At 46.8% G+C, this 18,928-nt stretch overlaps 1 protein-coding gene across 4 annotated transcripts in view; it reads left to right on the top strand.

Moving 5' to 3' along the window:
* Nucleotides 1-18,928, top strand: part of NFASC (neurofascin) — a 192,566-nt gene that overhangs the window by 147,481 nt on the left and 26,157 nt on the right. For 2 of the 4 annotated variants that reach the window (XM_054027418.1, XM_054027416.1), the window contains one exon: nucleotides 385-558. The exons of 1 other annotated variant lie outside the window; for it this stretch is intronic. In XM_054027418.1, coding sequence (XP_053883393.1) covers nucleotides 385-558 — 174 coding nt within the window. Of the gene's footprint in view, nucleotides 1-384; nucleotides 559-10,767; nucleotides 10,783-18,928 lie in introns of all 4 variants that reach the window. One more of the 4 variants, XM_054027415.1, reaches the window with a different exon arrangement.

Genomic DNA, 18,928 nt, shown 5'->3' with positions numbered 1-18,928 from the left:
CAGGGGTGCTGGAAAAATTTGTATAGTGGGGGGGGTGGAGGGTTGAGAGCCATTGAACCGAACTGTAAACCCTGGATATAGTAGAAACCACTTCAAGCCAGAGGGTGCAGCAGCGCCCTCCGCACCCTAGTTCCAGCACCTATGCTAGCCAGTACAGTTCAGCTGCACCATTACTCAATGCACATCCCCCTAGGAGGCAGCTGGCTGCTGTTGCTCTCTCAGACAGGTTTTGTTGCATCTCCGCAAATCTTTCTATTGAGCATAGTCAACCCAGAAGCATATTGGACCATCAGCTGATTTTCTAGGGTGGGAGGAGGTGAAATGTGTAACATAGCATGTGTCTGAAACAAAGCTGAAGCCTACACAGCTTGCCTTTCTCCCCAGTTAATGGAACCAAAACGGGCAGAACGCTGGTAGAGAACTTCTCCCCCAACCAAACAAGGTTTACGCTCCAGAGGACAGACCCCATATCGCGCTATAGATTCTTCCTGCGTGCTAGGACACAGGTGGGAGATGGAGAATCCATTGTGGAAGAGTCGCCAGCCCCACTGAATGAAGGTAGGTGGAGGACAGCGTTGCTGTGACTTTGGGGGTGGGATACATGCTCCCAGAGGAGTTAACACACAAGGAGCATTATGCATGTCTTCCAAAACTACAGACTACACTGAAAATCACATACAGAATGTGGTTTTACTAAGGGAACGGGTAACTTTCTCACCATGACATAAGCAGAACCAATAGTCCCTAAGCAAGAAAGTTCTACTCTGTGCCTCAGTTACCCATCTGTAAAATGGGGATAGCACTGTTAAGGATGTTGTGCAGATAAAATCCATTCATGATTGTGAAGTGCTCAGATACTACATTAATGAGGGCCATACGAGTACCTAGTTAGACAGGCAAATGTAGTGACTGCTTTTCCAAATTGAGGCACTTAGGGACTGCCATAGTGCATCAGAATAATGGTCCATCTAGCTCAGTATCTTATCTCCAACAATGGCCAGCACCTGATGCTTCAGAGGAAAGTGCAAGACCCCTCAGAGAGGACAATTATGAAACAATAACCTGCCCTTATGGGAAGTTTCTTCCTGACCCCAGGCAGTTAGTGGTTGTCTTATGCCCTGAAGCAGGAGGGTTTATTTCTTTTACAACTACAGAGAGATGTTTGCTGTATTCACAGCATTAAACTCTGTCTTCCTGATGGCACTCTGCCTGCCCCTTCATGTGCTGTGTAGTATCACTTACATATATCCTCTATGGGGAAACAGCATATGCAGAGTGAGAGACTCTCTAGTAGGCTTTTTCCACCTTAAAGAAGATTTAGGTCAGATATTAAGAAAACTTTTTTAACTACAAAGATAATTAAGCACAGGAAAGGGTTACCTAGGGGAGTAATGGAATCCCTGGCACTGGAAATTTTAAAGACCGGGTCAGACAAAATTCCCATCAGGGATGGTCTAGAACCAATTTTACTTGGTCCTGCCTCAGTGTGGGAGGCTGGATTAAATGACCTCTTGAGATCCTTCCAGCCCTACATTTCTCTGACCTTTTTACTGTAGCTCAACATGGAGTTCACCACAGAAACTTTCAGTGCAGATTCCAGAAATGGTATTTACATTGAAAAACCTCTTTGAACAATACTGCTGCGTCGATGTTATGCCTGGGAGACAATGGGCCAGAGTGATCCAGTGAGGACGTATCAGTGGGATACAAAAACGTAGCTGAGTGATCTAATCATTGGCAGGCTGCTAGGGAATCCCTGCAGTTTGACAAGCTGCTAGATCTAACGAGAAGCAGCACCTCCACTGGATTTCATTGCCCAACCTGGTACGCTGTCAGGGTATATTGGGAATGTTGGTCCCTAGCTACTAGCCCACAGGCAGGAAGAAGAGGCTGTTAGGGCTTTGCACTCAATCTGGCAAAAGAAATGAAGGGAGTGAGGAAAAAATCCAAGTTAATTCGTGGGTTTTGGCGATCGCTGTGTGTTTAGTCATTAACAGTGGGGTTTATACCAGGATATTTATAATTGACCTTCAAAAGCTACAACGTACAAGTATTTTGGCATTTGCCCGAGGAGGGTCCAGCAAAGAGGAGAAAACTTTGACCCAGCCAGTGTCAGGAGATCTAGTTTATCAGTATAACTAGGAAGACAATCAAAGGGACACAGGGCTGTTGTCTAGTGGTTAGAATCAGAGCTGACAAGGTTTAAATTTGGGATGGGAGGGTCCACTTAATCCATCCCCCAAAGGAACTGTGCCATTGATCCACAGAGGTGCTTCTACTGAGCTGAGCTCTCTCTTTTTCCTGGAAGAGAGTGTACACTTCAGATAGCCACCAGAGGGAACTATCGAACAGCATTTGCCCCGAGCTTGGAATTCCTCTGAAATAGCTTTGTATCTTCCTTGCAGTTACAAAGTGCATTTCTGAGACTATGCCAGTATGTAGAACATGGGGAACAGCCTCTCTTACTTTTAAGGTGCCCAAACTCTGAAGTAGAATAGCTCACTACCGTGTATCTCTGGGTAGGGTTCTGTTGACAGAGAAACAAGGTGGGTTGGCACTCTTGGACTGAGCTATTGCCAGCCTAGAAAGAGAAAGTGTAGTCAACAACTGTGCCCAATAATCGGCATCCTGTGTTCTTTGCAAGGCCTACTGCATGCTACAGCTTGACCCAGTCTAGCAACAACCATCTTCAGATACAGATGTTAAGTACAGTTCTTCTTCGAGTGATTGCACATGTCCATTCTAATATAGGTGTGCGCACACCCCAAGCACGGTTGGTGGAAATCTCTCTCTCAGTGGTGACTTGTTGGCTCTGGTGCTCCATAGTGTAGGTAGAAAGGGCCAGGCTAACCCTGCGCCCCATCAGTTCTTTCTGAACGCAGTGATGGTCACTGGAACTGCTCTCCTTGCTGCAGCAAGCTTTTCTCAGTGGTCTTCATTTTTTCTCCATTTTTCTTCATACTGTACATAGAGTGTAAATAGTTATTAGTTTTGTTGGCGCTTCTCCGTAACTTAGTGGAGTTTTGGCCTGTCCCCAGTGCTGAGGCATGCCTTTGTCACCAGGCTTCAAGCCGAGGCATTTGCTGGGCCAGAGATCTGCTGGTGCTCTCGGTACCACCGTTGCCAGCTGTACAAGAGTTGGCGGCCTTGGTGCTGGTGGGCAGGAGGGAATGGGTAACCTCCAGCTGCTATCCGGTTCCGGGCTCTGCGGTACCACCTAGAGGGAAACCGTCCTTGCTGGTCCTGGCGCAAACTTTCCCGCCCCAGCACCCATCTCCAGCACTGTTGGGAAGTGCACCTCCATGGATCCCGGAGGAAGGCTCGTCAGAGTCGGTGGTTGGCTGGTACTCTTCTCGTCTGAGGAGCCCTCATTATCCCTCCTGCCATCCCTACCCCGCTGTGGATCCTGAACAGGAGTGCCATGGAGCGCTTGGCCTAGCAGTCACAGGCCTATACAGTGGCCCTTTTGGAACCTCTGGGGGTTCCCCCTGATGCCAGGGCCCCATTCTCTGCCCCATCATCCCGGTCAAGACCTGCAGAGGAAACGGAGTAGGGGTTTTAGGCACGGTCACTCCTATCTACCTCACTGTCAATATCTGCCCCTCCCAGACACCCAGGGGGTTCAAAGCAGACCTCTTGATGGGACACTCAAGGGTGTTATACCAGTTCCTATCTCACCGGATCTTCTGTCCCCTTTATTTTCAAACCACCTGTCCCCATAGGTGCTGGAACTAGGGGTGCTGCGGGTGCTGTAGTACTCCCTGGCTTGAAATGGTTTCCATCATATGCAGGGTTTACCGTTTGGTTCACTGGCTCTCAGTACCCACACTATAGAAATGGTTCCAGCACACCTGTCTGTCCCCCTTCAGCACAGCGTGGTCTCATATCACCAAGGATCATTAGGTGCTGAACATGGTGGAAGCGGATTATATGCTCCAATTTATTTCTACCCCCTCACCCTGTCCCTTTTCAGGGACCCCTCTCACAAGCAGTTTCTAGTCTAGGAGGTACAAGCTCTCCTCAGAGTGGGAGCTATGCAAAAGGTTCCACAGAATTTAAGAGGGAAGGGGGTTTACTCCCATTCTTCCCTAATTCCGAAAGCAAAGAGTGGTCTCAGACCTAGTCTAGACCTCCACTGTCTCAACAGCTACCTCAAGAAACTGAAGTTCCCCATGGTCTCTCTGGCTTCCATTATCCCCTCTCTGGATCCTAGTATGTTGCCCTCGATTTAAGAGAGGCCTATTTTCACGTTTCGATTTTCCAAGTCCACAGAAGATTTCTCAGATTTGTCATCAGCCAGGCCCACCAACCAATTCATGGTTCATCCATTCGGCCTGTTGGCGGCCCCACAGGTGTTTGCAAAGTGCATGGCGGTAGTGGTGACCTTCCTGAGAAGACAGGAAGCGCAAGTCTTCTTGTATCTGGATGACTGGCTAGTCAGGTCGGTCTAAGGTTCAGGTAAAGTCCAGTATCCACCTCATTTCAGTCAACGTCCCAGGCCCTGCGTCTGCTAATGAACAAGCAGAAATCTATCCTCACTCCAGTGCTGAAGATAGAGTTTATCAAAGCGATGTTTGACTTCACCCAGGCCACAGCCTCCCTCCCAGAATGCTGGTTTCAGGCAATCGCGTGACGAGTAGCGCACGTCAAGGTCCACCCCATTATGACAGCCCATTTCTATCTCAGGCTTTTAGGTCACATGGCCTCATGCACGTACATGGTGCAGCATGCCAAGCTACACCTCAGGCGCATTCAGGCTTGGCTGGCCTCAGCGTACTTGCCGAATCACCACCATCTAGACTCGGTTCTCACATGTGTTCCCCAATCCTTGTTTCCCTCAATCAGTGGCTGGATCCTCTGATGGTTTGCACAGGCATTCCCTTCGCCCAGCCCCAACCTTCGTTATCTCTGATCTTGGATGCATCAGAGCTAGGCTGAGGAGCTCACCTGGGGCTACTTATGACCTCAGGCCAATGGTCCCTGGAAAAGCATCAGCGTCAGAGAGCTCAGAGCAGTCACCTCGCATTGCAAGCAGGAGCATACTAGTGCTCATGGATAACACTGCAGCCATGCTCAATCTCGACAGACAGGGAAGAGCTCACTCTTCCCCCGTGTCAGCAAGCAGTTTGCTTATGGGAGTTTTGCATAGTCCACTCAATCCAGCTTGAGGCTTCTCGCCTTCTGGGAGCGCAGAACAAGCTGGCAGATCACCTCAGCAGATCTTTCTCCAATCACCATGAGTGGCTCCCTTGCCCAGACATCATGAGGGATATTTTCCAGCGGTGTAGGACTCCCCCATAGACTTGTTTGCGACCAGACTCAACAGAAAGCATCACTAGTTTTGCTCCCTGCAAGGTCATAGCCCAGGGTTCACTTATGGATGCCTTCTTGCTCCTGTGGACAGGGCACCTGTTCTACACTTTCCCTCCTATCCCACTCATGCACAAGGTTCTGCTGAAAATCAAGCTGGACAGGATGTGGGTCATTCTCATAGCCTCAGCCTGGCCCCATCAGCACTGGTTCGCCATGCTGCTAGGCCTTTTCTTAGCAACTCCGATGCTGCTCCCTGTACTCCCCAACCTGATATTCCAGGACCACAGTTGACTGCTTCATCCGAACTTCAGCGCCCTCCACCTGACAACGTGGACGCTACATGGCTAAATACCATAGAGCTGGCCTGCTCGGAGCAGGTCTGCTAGGTCCTGTTAGGTAGCAAGAAGCCCTCTCCCAGGGCTACATACCTCTCCAAATGGAAGCGGTTCTCCATTTGGCTTCCCAACATGGTCTCTTACCCATGCAGTCATCACTACAGGCTGTGCTTGAGTACTTGTTACACCTGAAACAATAGGGGTTAGCGATTTCATCGATTAAGGTACACCTCACAACGATTTCAGCATTCCATCCCCCGCTGGATAACCGTTCCGTTTTCTTACATGAGAGGTCTCTTCGTTTCCTCAAGGGCCTAGAAAGATTTTACCCACAAATACGAGAGCCAGTCCCTCCATGGGAACTAAGCCTGGTCCTATCAAAACTTTAAGGCCCTCTGTTTGAACCGCTCGCAATGTGCCACCTGTCGTACCTTTCCCAGAAGGTGGCCTTTCTGGAGACTAATACTTCAACCAAGAAGGGTCTCGGACATCTGCACTCTTACATCAGAACCCCCATACACAATCTTCTTTAAGGATAAGGTGCAGCTGCACCCTCGCCCTGCCTTCCTCTCGAAGGTGGTTTTGCAGTTTCACAGTAATCAGTCAATCCTCTGGCCGGTTTTCTGCCTGAAACCACACATGAACAGGGAGGAGCAACATCTCCACCCTTTGGACCTCAGAAGTGCCCAAGCATTCTACATAGAGACGACCAAACCATTCCGTAGATCCACCCAACTCTTCATAGTGGTAGCTGACAGGATGAAAGGCCTCCCCATCTCAACTCAGAGGATCTCATCCTGGATCACACTGTGCATTCGCACATGCTATGAGCAGGCAGGTGTTCCACCACAAGCTATCCTGACTCCACAAGGGCACAAGCATAATCAGCGGTGTTCCTGGTCCATGTCCCTATCGAGGACATCTGCAGAGCAGTGACTTGAACATCAGTGCATACATTTTCTACTCATGACACCATCATTCAACAGGCCAGAGATGATGCCAGTTTCGCTCGAGCTATGTTGCAGTCAGGATGTCTGTGAACTGCGAGTCCATCACCTATACAACTGCTTGGGAGTCACCTACATTGGAATGGACATGTGCAATCACTCAAAGAAGAAAGAAGGGTTACTAACCCTTTCATAACTGTTGTTCTTCAAGACATGTTGCACATATCCATTCCAAGACCCACCCTCCTGCCCTTTTTTCAGAATTGGCCAAAAAGAAGGAACTGAGGGGGCGCGAGATCAGTTGGGACCTTTATACCAGTGCCATGAGCGTACTGCACCAGAGGGCACCAGAGCCAACCCGACGGGTACCACTGAGGGAAAAATTTCTGGTGACTATGCTTGGGGTGTTCACACACCTACATTGGAATGGACATATGCAACACGTTGCGAAGAACAACAGTTACGGAAAGGCTAGTAACCATTTTTTCCACCAAAACCATGCTGCTTGACAACCCTTTATCAATATCCCTCGTCCAGGGCCGGCTTTAGGAAGTGTGGGGCCCAATTCAAACATTTTCGGCGGAGCCCCAGCAGGGATGACTTAAAAAAAAAATGTAAAAAAAAGCCTTTCATTTCTTAGCAACCGGTTCCCTATAAAAAGTTCTGATTTAAAGGATGTGCCACAGTATGTATTTTTTGTACCAATAGAGTTACCATACGTCCATATTTTCACGGGAGGAATTTTTAAATTTTAAATCACCTCCCGGGCGGTGATTTAAGAACCAAAAAGCCTGACATGTCCAGGAAAATACGGATGTATGTTAACCCTACCTAAAGTCCTTTTTCAAAAAGATGGGCCTGAACTAGAAATGAGCTCTGTTTCACATGTGTGGGTCCCCACCACTCCCTGGGGGTGTGCTAGGGTGACCAGATGTCCCGATTTTATAGGGACAGTCCCGATTTTGGGGTCTTTTTCTTATATAGGCTCCTATTACCCCCACCCCCTGTCCCAATTTTTCACACTTGCTGTCTGGTCACCCTAGGATGTCCACATGTGTGGGTCCCAGCTGCTCCCTGCCCTCCTCATTGAAGCAGGTGTGCAGGGTTACTGCCCTGGGAACTGCAGGGCACCAGTGGACATGGGGCTGGCTGGAGGCAGGGCAGGGGCTGACTGGAGGTAGGGTCTGGCTGCAGGCAGGGCAAGGGATGCGGGGCTGGCTGGAGACAGGGGTGTGTGGGGTGGGCTGGCTGGCTTCAGGCAGGGCCACAGGGGGGTGCAGCATGGGTTGGCAGGACTGGAGACAGAGGAGTGTGGGACTGGCTGGCTTCAGGCAGGGGGGTGCGGCAGGGAGACAGGGCAGGAGGTGTGGGGCTGGTGTGGGCAGGGGGGGCAGGGCTGATGCGGGAAGGGGGGTGTGTGGGGCTGGCTGGCTTTGGGCAGGGCCACAGGGGGGTGCAGCAGGGGTTGGCTGGAGACAGGGCTGGAGGTGCGGCAGGAGCTGGCTGTGGGCAGGGGGTGCAGGGCTGGCTGCCAGCAGCGGCAGGGCAGGAGTGCGGGGGTTTAGGGCTGGTGCAGGCAGGGCAGGGGGTGCGTCAGGGGCTGGCTGCGGGCAGGGGGTGCAGGGCTGCCTGGACACGGGCTGGCTGCGGGCAAGGCAGGAGGTGCGGGACTGGCTGGAGATGGGCTGGCTGGGGGGCAGGGCAGGGGGTGCATGGCCGGAGACAGGGCAGGGGGTGCGGGGCTGACTGGAGTCGGGCTGGCTGCGGGCAGGGCAGGGGGTGCGGGGCTGGTGCAGGCAGAGGGTGCGGGTACAGCCCACCCTGTATGGTAAGTGCCTCCTCTTCCCTCCCCCATCGGATAGTAGCAGCAGCCCGGGACTCCCCTGCTTCCACTGCCCAGGCCCTTTCAATAGCCGCAGGAGCCCTAGGGAAGCGGCGGGGCTCCAGCGGCTATTTAAAGGGGCCGGGGCGGTAGAAGCAACGGGAGCCCTGGACTTTTTAAATAGCCCCCAGAGCCCCGCAGCCCTACCCCAGGGCTCCAGCAGTGGGGCTCTGGTGGCAATTTAAAGGCCCTGGGGCTCCAGCCCCTGCTGGGAGCCCCAGGCCCTTTAAATTGCCCCCTGGGGAAGCCGGGCCACCCGGGTACAGCACACCAGCCCCGATTCAGGGGAATTGGTTGAATTGGCCTAAAGCCGGCCCTGCCCTCGTCCAACAGGGATTTCATTTATTGTGGTGAGCTATCGTAACCCATGTTAGGTTAGGCCCCAGGCTTATCTGGATAAAGCGCTTTCTGAATATAAACCCCCAACTGTATTACGTTTTTAGGTCTTTGGAACGTTCAAATCACAGCACTAACAGTAGCAATTTCACCCTAGCAACTCCCCTGTGCTAAGCATCACACAACAGTGCCCATATATTTTCTGCCAATCTTAAATTGTTTTTATTGGTGCAAGGAGAGTTATAAAACAAATGCATTCTCCAGTCCACAAAACCCTAAGAGCCACTGCAGAGACAGGCTGGGGGAGGCATGGTGCCACTTTCCCATCACCCCAGCAATCAACAGACGACCCGCAGAAGGAAACAGCCACAACTCACAGATTCATAATAGGATAAAACGCCCATTGTGAGACATTGATCAAATGGAGTGAAAGGTCAGGAGCCCTTAGGGATGGAAGACAGACAAAGCTGGCTCTTTCCCTTCTATAGCATTTGCTAACAGACATACAATTCAATTAAACTTCCGATTTTATTTAATGGGTGTTTGCTTTTCTTTTTCCTCCTTAATTGTGGTGGGTGGGAAAAGTATCCTATTGAAAATACAGTAGAAATGAAAGGCTTTCTACGTGTCTTTAAGCAGACGGGCTCCAGAACTGTTACACAGTATTGTAATGTTGGCAAAACTGACGTTCAGTGGCGTGGGTTCCTGCCATACACTGTATTTTTCTGACGCAGCGGCTTCCATGAATGCCCTGCTTAGAGGGCAGGTACTGGATATGGATAACAACATCCCATAAGTTTGTTTGTTCCACATACGCTTGTTATTCACTTTGCTGGGTCACTGATAGTTATACTTTCCTAACAGATCTGTGGTGTTTGCCCACAGCTATCCCACAGTGCTAGCTGAGATGCACTGCATTTCCTTTCCATTACTCAGAATGAGAAATAACTATCTCAGCTGTAAATACGATTGTGAATTGTCAGCCCAAAAAAGGCAAGTTTCCCTTTCCTTGGTAAAGGCAGACAATGGCACTCATTGAGAGTGGGCTTTGACAGCTCAACCAATCCATTATCCATTAGTGAAAACAAAGAGTAAGAGTGAGATCTGCTCATCTCACTTACTTATGCAGTCTCACTGAAGCCGCATGAGTAAGGCGAGCAGGATTTGGCTCTAGAACATGAGAGCTGGTATGTATCTAACACAAGGCTAGGTTGGGCAGGATTTTATTAATGAATGGTATGTAACCTCAGTAAGCAGAATGTTGTTTAGCAGCTTTAAATGAGTTTGATTTGATTTTTTACATACCTGCTATAGACCCCCTAAAAAGAACTTGGAACTCAATGGAAGAAGGTTCAGAAAACCAACCCTTGAAATCAACTGCTTTAGTTCTGTCTTCAGAGATGGATACTAGACTCAATCATAAATAAATGTATCCAGATGTTGCTTCCATTAAACACAGTTCTGTTTGATTCACTGATTACAACAGCTTGGGTCAGTTTCACAGTATGTACCTAATACGCCCTGAAGTTGGGTTTTACAGCAAGCTGAACGTGGAGGGTCCAATTTTGTCCTCCCTTGAATGAGATGTAAGCACATGCTTGAATGCTTTACTTAATCAAAGCCGCACACCAGGACAGAACCTGACCATTAGCATCCATTTGCTGGCGAGGTGGGGTGTGTTTAACTGGGAATGATGATTCATCTCTGACTCAAAGGGAATCTTCCTTCTCTTTGTCCTATGCAAATAGCGATAGTTATTATGTACAGAAAGGTGATTGCTGGGGGGCAGCTAATGCATTTTCTTTCTCTCTTAAAACCTTTGGTGACTCTGTGTATGACTGATCCCCACTCTCACTAATGTGCTGTGGTTTTATATATTCCTTTGTTTTCTCTTCCCCTCTCTTCTCTGCTGTCCTTGTATTCCCCTCCCTATACCTGGCGCTGCACTCTGAAGCCACTCCAACCCCAGGTACTGTACCAACTGGAGGAGGAGGTAACAGGCATGGGGCAATGCACAGTCAAGGGCTGTCTCTAGGGTGTGCTGGCACTTAAGCATGCACTATGTTAACCCTTTCAATGAGCAAACTAAGCTATCAGAGGATAAATTGGCTGTAAAACACTGGTGTGGCGAACAAAGCACCACAAAGAGAAGAAAATATTATGGTACTACAATTAAGGTTGCAAGCATCAATGTATCTCTGCACAGTACTCAACCCCTGTTAATGGTCTGCAAGATCTAGCATCAGAAAACTAAATGAAACCCACTTAATCCTGCTTTTGCTGCAGAAGGGCCCAACACAGAGAAAACAGTGTGCAGTCTTGTCGTTAGAGCACGGCAGTGGGACAACCAGGGTTGTAGTCCCAACTCTGCACCAACTGCTTCACCTTTCTGCATCTCCATCCTCCATTCTGTCCAATGGGGACAATACGTTGCATTCATACTGCCTGAGGGTGTTACGTGCAGCTTAATTAATGCTTATCCTTAGAATGCATGTGACAATGCTCAGTAGTATCATATATAAACACTCCCAGGTACTGAGGGTATATTCACCTTTCTTTATGCAGTATTTTACACAAACAATGGCACTACACACTGAAAATTCCTGTACAACTCTTTGGCAGCTGTTACTCCCTTCTAGAAATACAGGGGTGCGTTACTTGCGGGTATGCTTGGCGCAGCCAAAGTTCTACATGCGAACACTGCAACGTACACGACACACTGTATTTCTCCAATGGCCAGCAGCTATATAGTTCTCTCTTTCCCAGGCTTCCATTGAAAGGGTTAATAATAATGTTTGTGCAGCAGCTATGCATGTTTGCATGTTAGGCTATTTGCTGGCTTTGCCCTCTACTGCATATTTCCGTAACAACACTGAGATACAGAGAAACCATGTTCTTTTGAAAGGGAGACTCTGCCTGCTTTCTAGGAAACCTAAATCCCCAACTACCCAAAATGTGTCAACATAGCAAACGCCAAAGCATAACTTCTGAAACTTTTTCTTTTTTGGGGGGTACAAATGAGGGGTTTTCCCCTCTGTAAATGCAACAGCATCACTGGCGTGCGACTTTCAGAGAAATGGCTTTTTCAGAGCAGGGCATTTTCAGCCGATTTTTGCAGAAACTGTTGCAGCCGGGCTGATCAAGCCTCGGCGATTCAGCTGAGCAGCACGTGGGATCATGTCTGCCAGCAAATGCATCTCAAATGCCCTGTGCCAATGAAGAGCTATTGATCTGAGATGACAGCACCCATTTTTGCATGCACTAAAGGGATCTGTAAGAAGCCATGCTTTATCTTCGTGGACACAGCACTAAGGAGTAGATAGGGGCATTTGGTTTTCCTTGTAAGGAAATGGGATTTCAATGGGAGATTTGCCTGTGTGATGACTGCAAACACAGGGCCTGTTTTCAGTCACAAAATGGTGTATTTTAGGTTCTGCTTTTCTACTTCACAGATGTCCCCCTCCCCCCCTATTTTGTTACAGCAGTGTTTGTTTAATTAATATTATTTTGCAAACTTCCCTCACTTACAGACCTTTCTTTCTTTTACTGTATTGTCACTTCCTAAAACAAAGGGTACCAGATTGGTCTGCTTTGAGCTTTGAAGAACTGAATATAAAACATACGTAACTTTTCCCATATAGTTCCATAGCATCAATGAAACAGGGAACATCTCATTTCAACCCTAGTTTAACATAGTTCACGGGGATCTAAAATTCCTGTCTGGGCCAGGGCCAACGTTTCTAGCTTTGGTGGATCCTGCCGAATCTTTCAATCTCATCTTTCTTCTTATTGCATCCAGCAGTTTCATCGTGATTTTAGCAGTTCATATTTCTCAAACTGCTGAAGTTAGATGGAATGCCTTGCCATTTGAATAGTGTGTTCCAAGTTCTCATTGACCAAAGGGACTGACAGAGTTTGGGTTGTATTCTACCAATATAAGCAATAAATGGCCACTAAGATTATGTTTGAACTGAAATGAGGAGAAATGTTAGTAATTGAAATGATGTGCTTGTTAAGCTCAGATTCCTTGTAGACTGCATTCCTGGCTTTTCAATGGCAAACAGTATTTGTTTCTTTCCGTAACAGTTTGTGATATACTGGTCTGTAACCGGACCACTTGTCCCTTAGTCTAATGTAACTAGTAGTGATACATAAGATTGACTAGAACAAATCCCTGCCTTTGTATCAGTTAAAAATTTCACTCCACCTTGCGCCAGTGTACGATTAGTAGTTACATGCTAGCAAGGAGTAGATTGTTGGAGTCACCTGATTTAATTTGCATTTGACCTAGAAGGCTCTTTATCTTCCTAACGAGTACAGGTTTCTAGTATAATTTTGTTTGACCTTCTTCTAAAGACTCGTCTCTCTGCTCAGCGACCTGGATTTTGCAGGTCCCTTAGGTGCTCTGTTACAGTGAAATTTATCTTTAACTACTACTAATCTCAAGCTGTTTTCACTCAAAAATGGTCCTTTTGGGGTGGGATTGGGGGAGGGGGATGACCAACACACCAGTTTTCATGTTTGTTGTGAGTGTGTATGGGAAATCAGACAAATTTGATGAAATCAAACCAAAAACCAAAAATTTCACCTTGTGAGGTTTACATTTCATTACCAAGCCAAAACTAGAGATGGGCAAAGCAAAAGGAAAGGATTTACTTTATAAAACCCAAAGGGTCTCATTTACCCACTGAAGGAAGAAAATATTTGATAAGTCACATAGAGCTGGATTCTGTAGCACTATTGTCAATAGCAAAGCTTCAGTCTTACAAGATTGGGACCATAAATAATTTTTGTTCCTCCATATAACACAGTCTGTACTTTGTACAGGTTAGAACTGGAAGCTTTTACTTGGAAGGATTATATTTTAAATGGCTAAATGCTGATATTTGTTGGTTTCTCCTTTTTCTCCTCCATAAAAGGAGCGGGGTTGGGGAGAACGCCATCATTAACACTCGACATTGACAGAAATGTAGCACTTGTGGAGAATTGCTGACTTCTCTTTTTTTGCAGTCCATTCAATCTGGCAATCTAATATGCAAACCCATCACTTGATTGTCCTTCTGAATCTTCTAGAGTTATTACATTTGGAACAAATTAGTATAATTCTTTTTCTTTGCACAATTTCCTCCTGTTGCAAAAAAAAAAAAAAAAAAAATCACGAGGAAAGAAAAATCTCTTGGCGATACATTTGGCTATCCATCCAAATACATAAAAAATTCATGAACTCCCTCTAAGTCTACTGATGCTATATACATGCTCAGGGGTAAAGCAGTTATTACAGCCTAACATCACATTAAAAGCTTCCCTAAATAATTAAAGAGCAATATGGGTGTGCATTGTTTTGTCATATTTCACCGCACATGCAGAACTGCACCCCCAGCTTTCAAATGACTTGAATTCACAGTGGAGTTGGAGGGAGCCATGAATCTCTAGCCTAGTGCTGGAGCACAAAAGGAGGCAAAGAGTGGGGGAGTCGTAAATAAAACCCACTCTCGTGTGGTGATTGTAGCACAGAACACGGCCCATCTGCCTAATGACAAACTTTCTCCTCACATGCGTTTGTCACATGGGGTGCAGGCTCCTGTCAAGGATCCATCCCTGCTGATGATCTGAATAATCCTGGGAGCAAACAATGGTGGGTTTTATTAGCGTATGCAGGTTCCAAGAAAGAGCATAAGTGGAGCCAGCGTGCCATGAAGAAACCATTATGTACCCGTCTCTCTCTCTCGTTTACTTTGGATTAATTAGCCTATTAACTCCAGCAGCCAGTGTGTCTGCTGCATTTTCCATCTATTTTACTTGAGCAACTGTGCCACACCCCTGGGACTCCATCCTCTGACCACATCTTTAGTATCCATAGAGGGAAGTGGCAGTGCACGGCTTTAGAGAGAAAGAGCCTGGGTCACAAAACTCAGGGTCTATTTGGATCAGAGCCTAGTTTGTCCTCAGATGAGTTGACGGTGAGGTGACTTTGCAGGTCTGGTTTACAGATTATTAATCCCATGTTTTAGGGAGAGTGAGTTGTCTAATGGTTTAGAGCAAGGGGAATGGAAATGGGGGACTAGAGGGACTCCTGAGTTTTATTCCTGATTTGCTGTGTGAACTTGGGCAAATCAGCACTAGATTTTCATACGTTGGCTTCCAGATTTGGTGGGTGCAATTTTGCCCTGCCATTTAAATAGCTTACACAGCAAACTTTTCAAAAGTGGCCTTTGATTTCAGAGAACCTGCAGTTCCCCATTAACCTGAGCAGTCGATGCTCAGCACTTGAAAGCCAGATCTAAAGTGTCTCCCATTGGGCATTGAACATCAGAGGCTCCACCTGAAATTGTTGGCCTTAGTAGCTAAAATCCTTGACTGAGCCTGCAAATTGGGACCATACATAGGTGGCTAAATAAGGTAAGCTGCCAAGTTTCATAATTTTGTGCTGGCTAAAATGTATAGTAGAGTTTTCAAAAGCACCTGTGTGACTTAAGAACATGGGTCCTATTGGAAGGTCCTTGAAAGTTAATGGGACTTGTGCTCCTACATCAATTAGGTGCTTCTAAAAATCCCACCCCGGGACTCTTAATTTCCCTGTGGCTCCGTTTACGTATCTGCCAACTGGGTACAGTGATATATTCTCAATCAGGACAGGATGTGTTAAAGTGTTAAAGTGTTTTCAGATCCCCAAGAGCCTGACACTTGTAAAGGTTTAATACTTGAGTGTAGCTTTTAATGCCCCCTTGCCACTCATTTCAGACTCACTCCCTGTCTGCCCATCACCTGACAGTGTCTTTAATGTTCCTGATTTTCAGAGAAGCTCTGATTCTCTGTCAAAGTCACCCTTTATCCTTCTTCAGTCTGGAGTCAGTCCTCATTAAGGGCTAGAATTCAAAGGACAGAAAATGTCCCCTTTCCCCCTCCCTCCCAAATTACCAGCTGAGCTATTCTTTAAGATTCATTTCATATTAAAACCCAAATGAGGTGTTCGCTTTGTATCGTCGGTCCTATCACAGGCGGATTAAGGCTGAATCCCCCAAACCTGGGGATGCGCTCTCCTTCCCAGCTCCTCCAGCTGGATTCTCGCCTTCCTCTCACTTTTGATCTTAGTGGTGCAGCATGGGGTTGCAGCCTGATAGCCTGCTTCTTTCTCACAGCTCCATCTGGGGCCCCTTTGAGCTATGGGGTTTCAGGATCAAAGCATCCTGCATTTACCTGTCCCTAGTCTGCCACAGGCTTGACATGATGATTCATTTTTGTAAGCACTGCAAACACACCCCGAATCTCTCTCACTGACTTTTATGGCAGTTGCATAATGCATTATCCTGATGCAAGGTGATGGCACTGCCCTGGGGTATTGTTTCCAATGGAGCTATCACGGATTTGGGGCAAATACTTCATGTCATCACTGTCAGCCGAAGCTGAGAGGCACAGTTCGGACTGTTAATAACTAGACCATCACCCTGGAATGTGAAGGACACCTCCAGCAGCAGGAGCACTCTAATAACTGCACTCCACCTGTTTGTTTTTTAAATACATGAGGATCATAGCCTAATGTGAGGATTAGTAAATAAACACACATCAGCCAGCATAATACAGTGTTAGCCATTCATACAAGATCAGTAACCCAAGCACCAAGAAAGGGGCATTGAGGGGACCAGACCCTAAATCCCTGGAAGTGCATTGGGTGCAAAATAGACCTTTAAGAATTTAGCAGGAGGCACACTTTAGTGGTATGAAAGCAGGACCGGGAGGCAGGAACTTCCGAGTTCTAATGCCAGCTTTGCCACTGACTCCTCTGTCCTTGAGCAAGTTACTTCTTTCTGCCTTGATTTCCCCCTGAATAAAATGGGATACGGGTGCCTCACAGGGAAGCTGTGAGAATTCATTAGCTAATATTGGTTCCTACTCTGGATGTTTTCATTGGGTTTGTTCAAAACTCTGTATTCAGAAGGTTGTCCTTTTAGGGACAATTGAGTTAATATTGCCAGTAGCCACACTGTTCTCTTGAGCTTCAGAAAAATGCAAGGAATCTGCAGGGATAGCGCTGTTAATTTTTCTCAGCCCAATTCAGGCTTTTGTACCTTATAGCCACAGGGCATAAGAAACACCCCTGATCTTATAATTGGCTAAGAGGAAGAACTGCAGGATAGCAGTCCTCTCCTCTCAAAGAGGCACTTGTATTGTGGTGGCCTAATCAAATAAGAAAGGGCTTTGTTATTCTGTGTCTCATACACACCAAGCAAGTTCTGTGGTTCTTTGACTTGAGCTCTGTTTCTGACACACTGTATTTTCTCTGGATTGTCTCACATGTTGTTTGGCATTCTTGCTTCTTCATCAACATCAATCAAACCTTTGACAAGGGAGTGGCAGGAGGCTTTCGATGGCTGTGCTTGTGCATGACGCTGGCTGTCGTTCTGTTTGTATCTTTTGAGTGCTAAAGGTCTGTTGCTGACACGATATTGTGAAAAGGGAAGCCATGCTGTCTTGCTTCCATACTGTCAACAGTTTCATTTTCTGTTTGAGTGGGTTACTGGGATTTTCAATGTCTGTTTGGTATTTATTCAGTGACGTGCTGTGAGGGGAAATTGGCAGGGAGATGCACGGAGAGATTTAACGGTTCTATTCCATCTCTGAGCTCTAAGAGTCTAATTTTTGGACCACCGGAAATGTTCTGGTTTTACAAATATTTTGTGGGTGGGACTCTTTGGGTCTCGCTGCTTTGAAACCAACAAGATACACAATATGTGCACACAACCCTTCTATGGGTCTCTGGGAAGCCCACTGAGGCACATGCTGCTTCTTAAACAATGAGGGACCCTGGAATACAGCAGAGTCATGTGCAAAGCAGCATCTCTTTCAAGAACCAAAATAATGCCTTAGTTCTGCAGTCGGGCCCTCAGGGAGCCCCTCTGAAATCAGTTGGGGTCTACTTGGGCACAAGACCTGCCAAACTGCAGACCCAGGTAAAGTGAAAACGAGGAAGTGGCAAAGACCTGGTTTTGTTCTGGGCTGTCTTTTTAGACTCCTCCCCTGAAGTTGGTTTTATTTGGATAAAGGTCATATTTAAAATAGGTCCTCTACTAATTCTCACTCATAACCAGGAGAGGCATTGCATGTCACCAAATCACAAGAATAAGCAAAGCAGAATTTTATAAAAACCTAGGATACTTCAGTACAGGGATCGCAAAGCAAATTTTGGATGAATTATTCTGACAATTACTGTTTAATTTTAGACCAAATCCAAATTTAGCCAAAGGCAATAACCCTTTGAGGGTTAGGTTATCCAGTGCTGGTGCAAATATTTCACATGGCCTGACCTTCATTCATAGCTAGAAGCATTTGGACAAGCATCTCCAAATAGCAAAATAACCCTCATATCTACCTTGGTAATAGATTTTAAGGCCAGAAGGGACCATTGTGATCAACTTGTCTGATCTCTTGCGCAACACAAGCCATAGGATTTCACCCAGTGAGTCCTATTGACAAGGACCATCTACTGTCATCTACCTAGCTAAAGGCACTGGCTGCTATTCTCCCATTCAAATCTTTTGAGGATTAGGGTCCTGATTTATCCAAAAAGTGTGTAGACAAATCCAAAAAGTGAAAGGATTTCTTAAATACCGTAACTCAGCCTGTGGAGAAAAAAGCACAGAAAAAAACCACCACTCTCCACCTACTGGACCATCAGTCGATAGGGTTCAGTATTCTAGGAGAGAAAGGGGGTATCCTTCCTTGCTGGGTGTGTGCATTATATCTGTCTAGATCCCCTTTTCTCTCCTGAAATACAGCAAAAGGGGGATCTGGATGGAGTGAGGGGAAAATGGGTTTATAGAAAACCTAGACTATGCAAGCCTCATCTTAAATAAATAAATAGAAAAGGCAGGTGAGGGGAGGCAAACCTGAAGCCATCCCCCACCAGATTAAAACAGAAAGCTGCATCCCCGTCCTACAAATGCCTCTTCAGCCCCAACAGGCTCCAGCATCTTTAAGACGAGCTAGAATGGAAACAGTTAAAGTGTCTGCTGGCAGAATGCTGTCAGCTCAGAAATGCTGTTGGTCTAGTTCAGGGGTGGGCTACGCTAATTGAATTTTGCTTTCCTAGTCTGTGACAAACTGGATTATTATATTTT

The sequence above is a fragment of the Malaclemys terrapin genome, chromosome 4 (genome assembly GCF_027887155.1).
Source record: "Malaclemys terrapin pileata isolate rMalTer1 chromosome 4, rMalTer1.hap1, whole genome shotgun sequence".
NCBI lineage: Eukaryota > Metazoa > Chordata > Testudines > Emydidae > Malaclemys > Malaclemys terrapin.
Note: the sequence above shows the minus strand (reverse complement) of the source record. Positions and strands in the feature narration are given on the sequence as shown.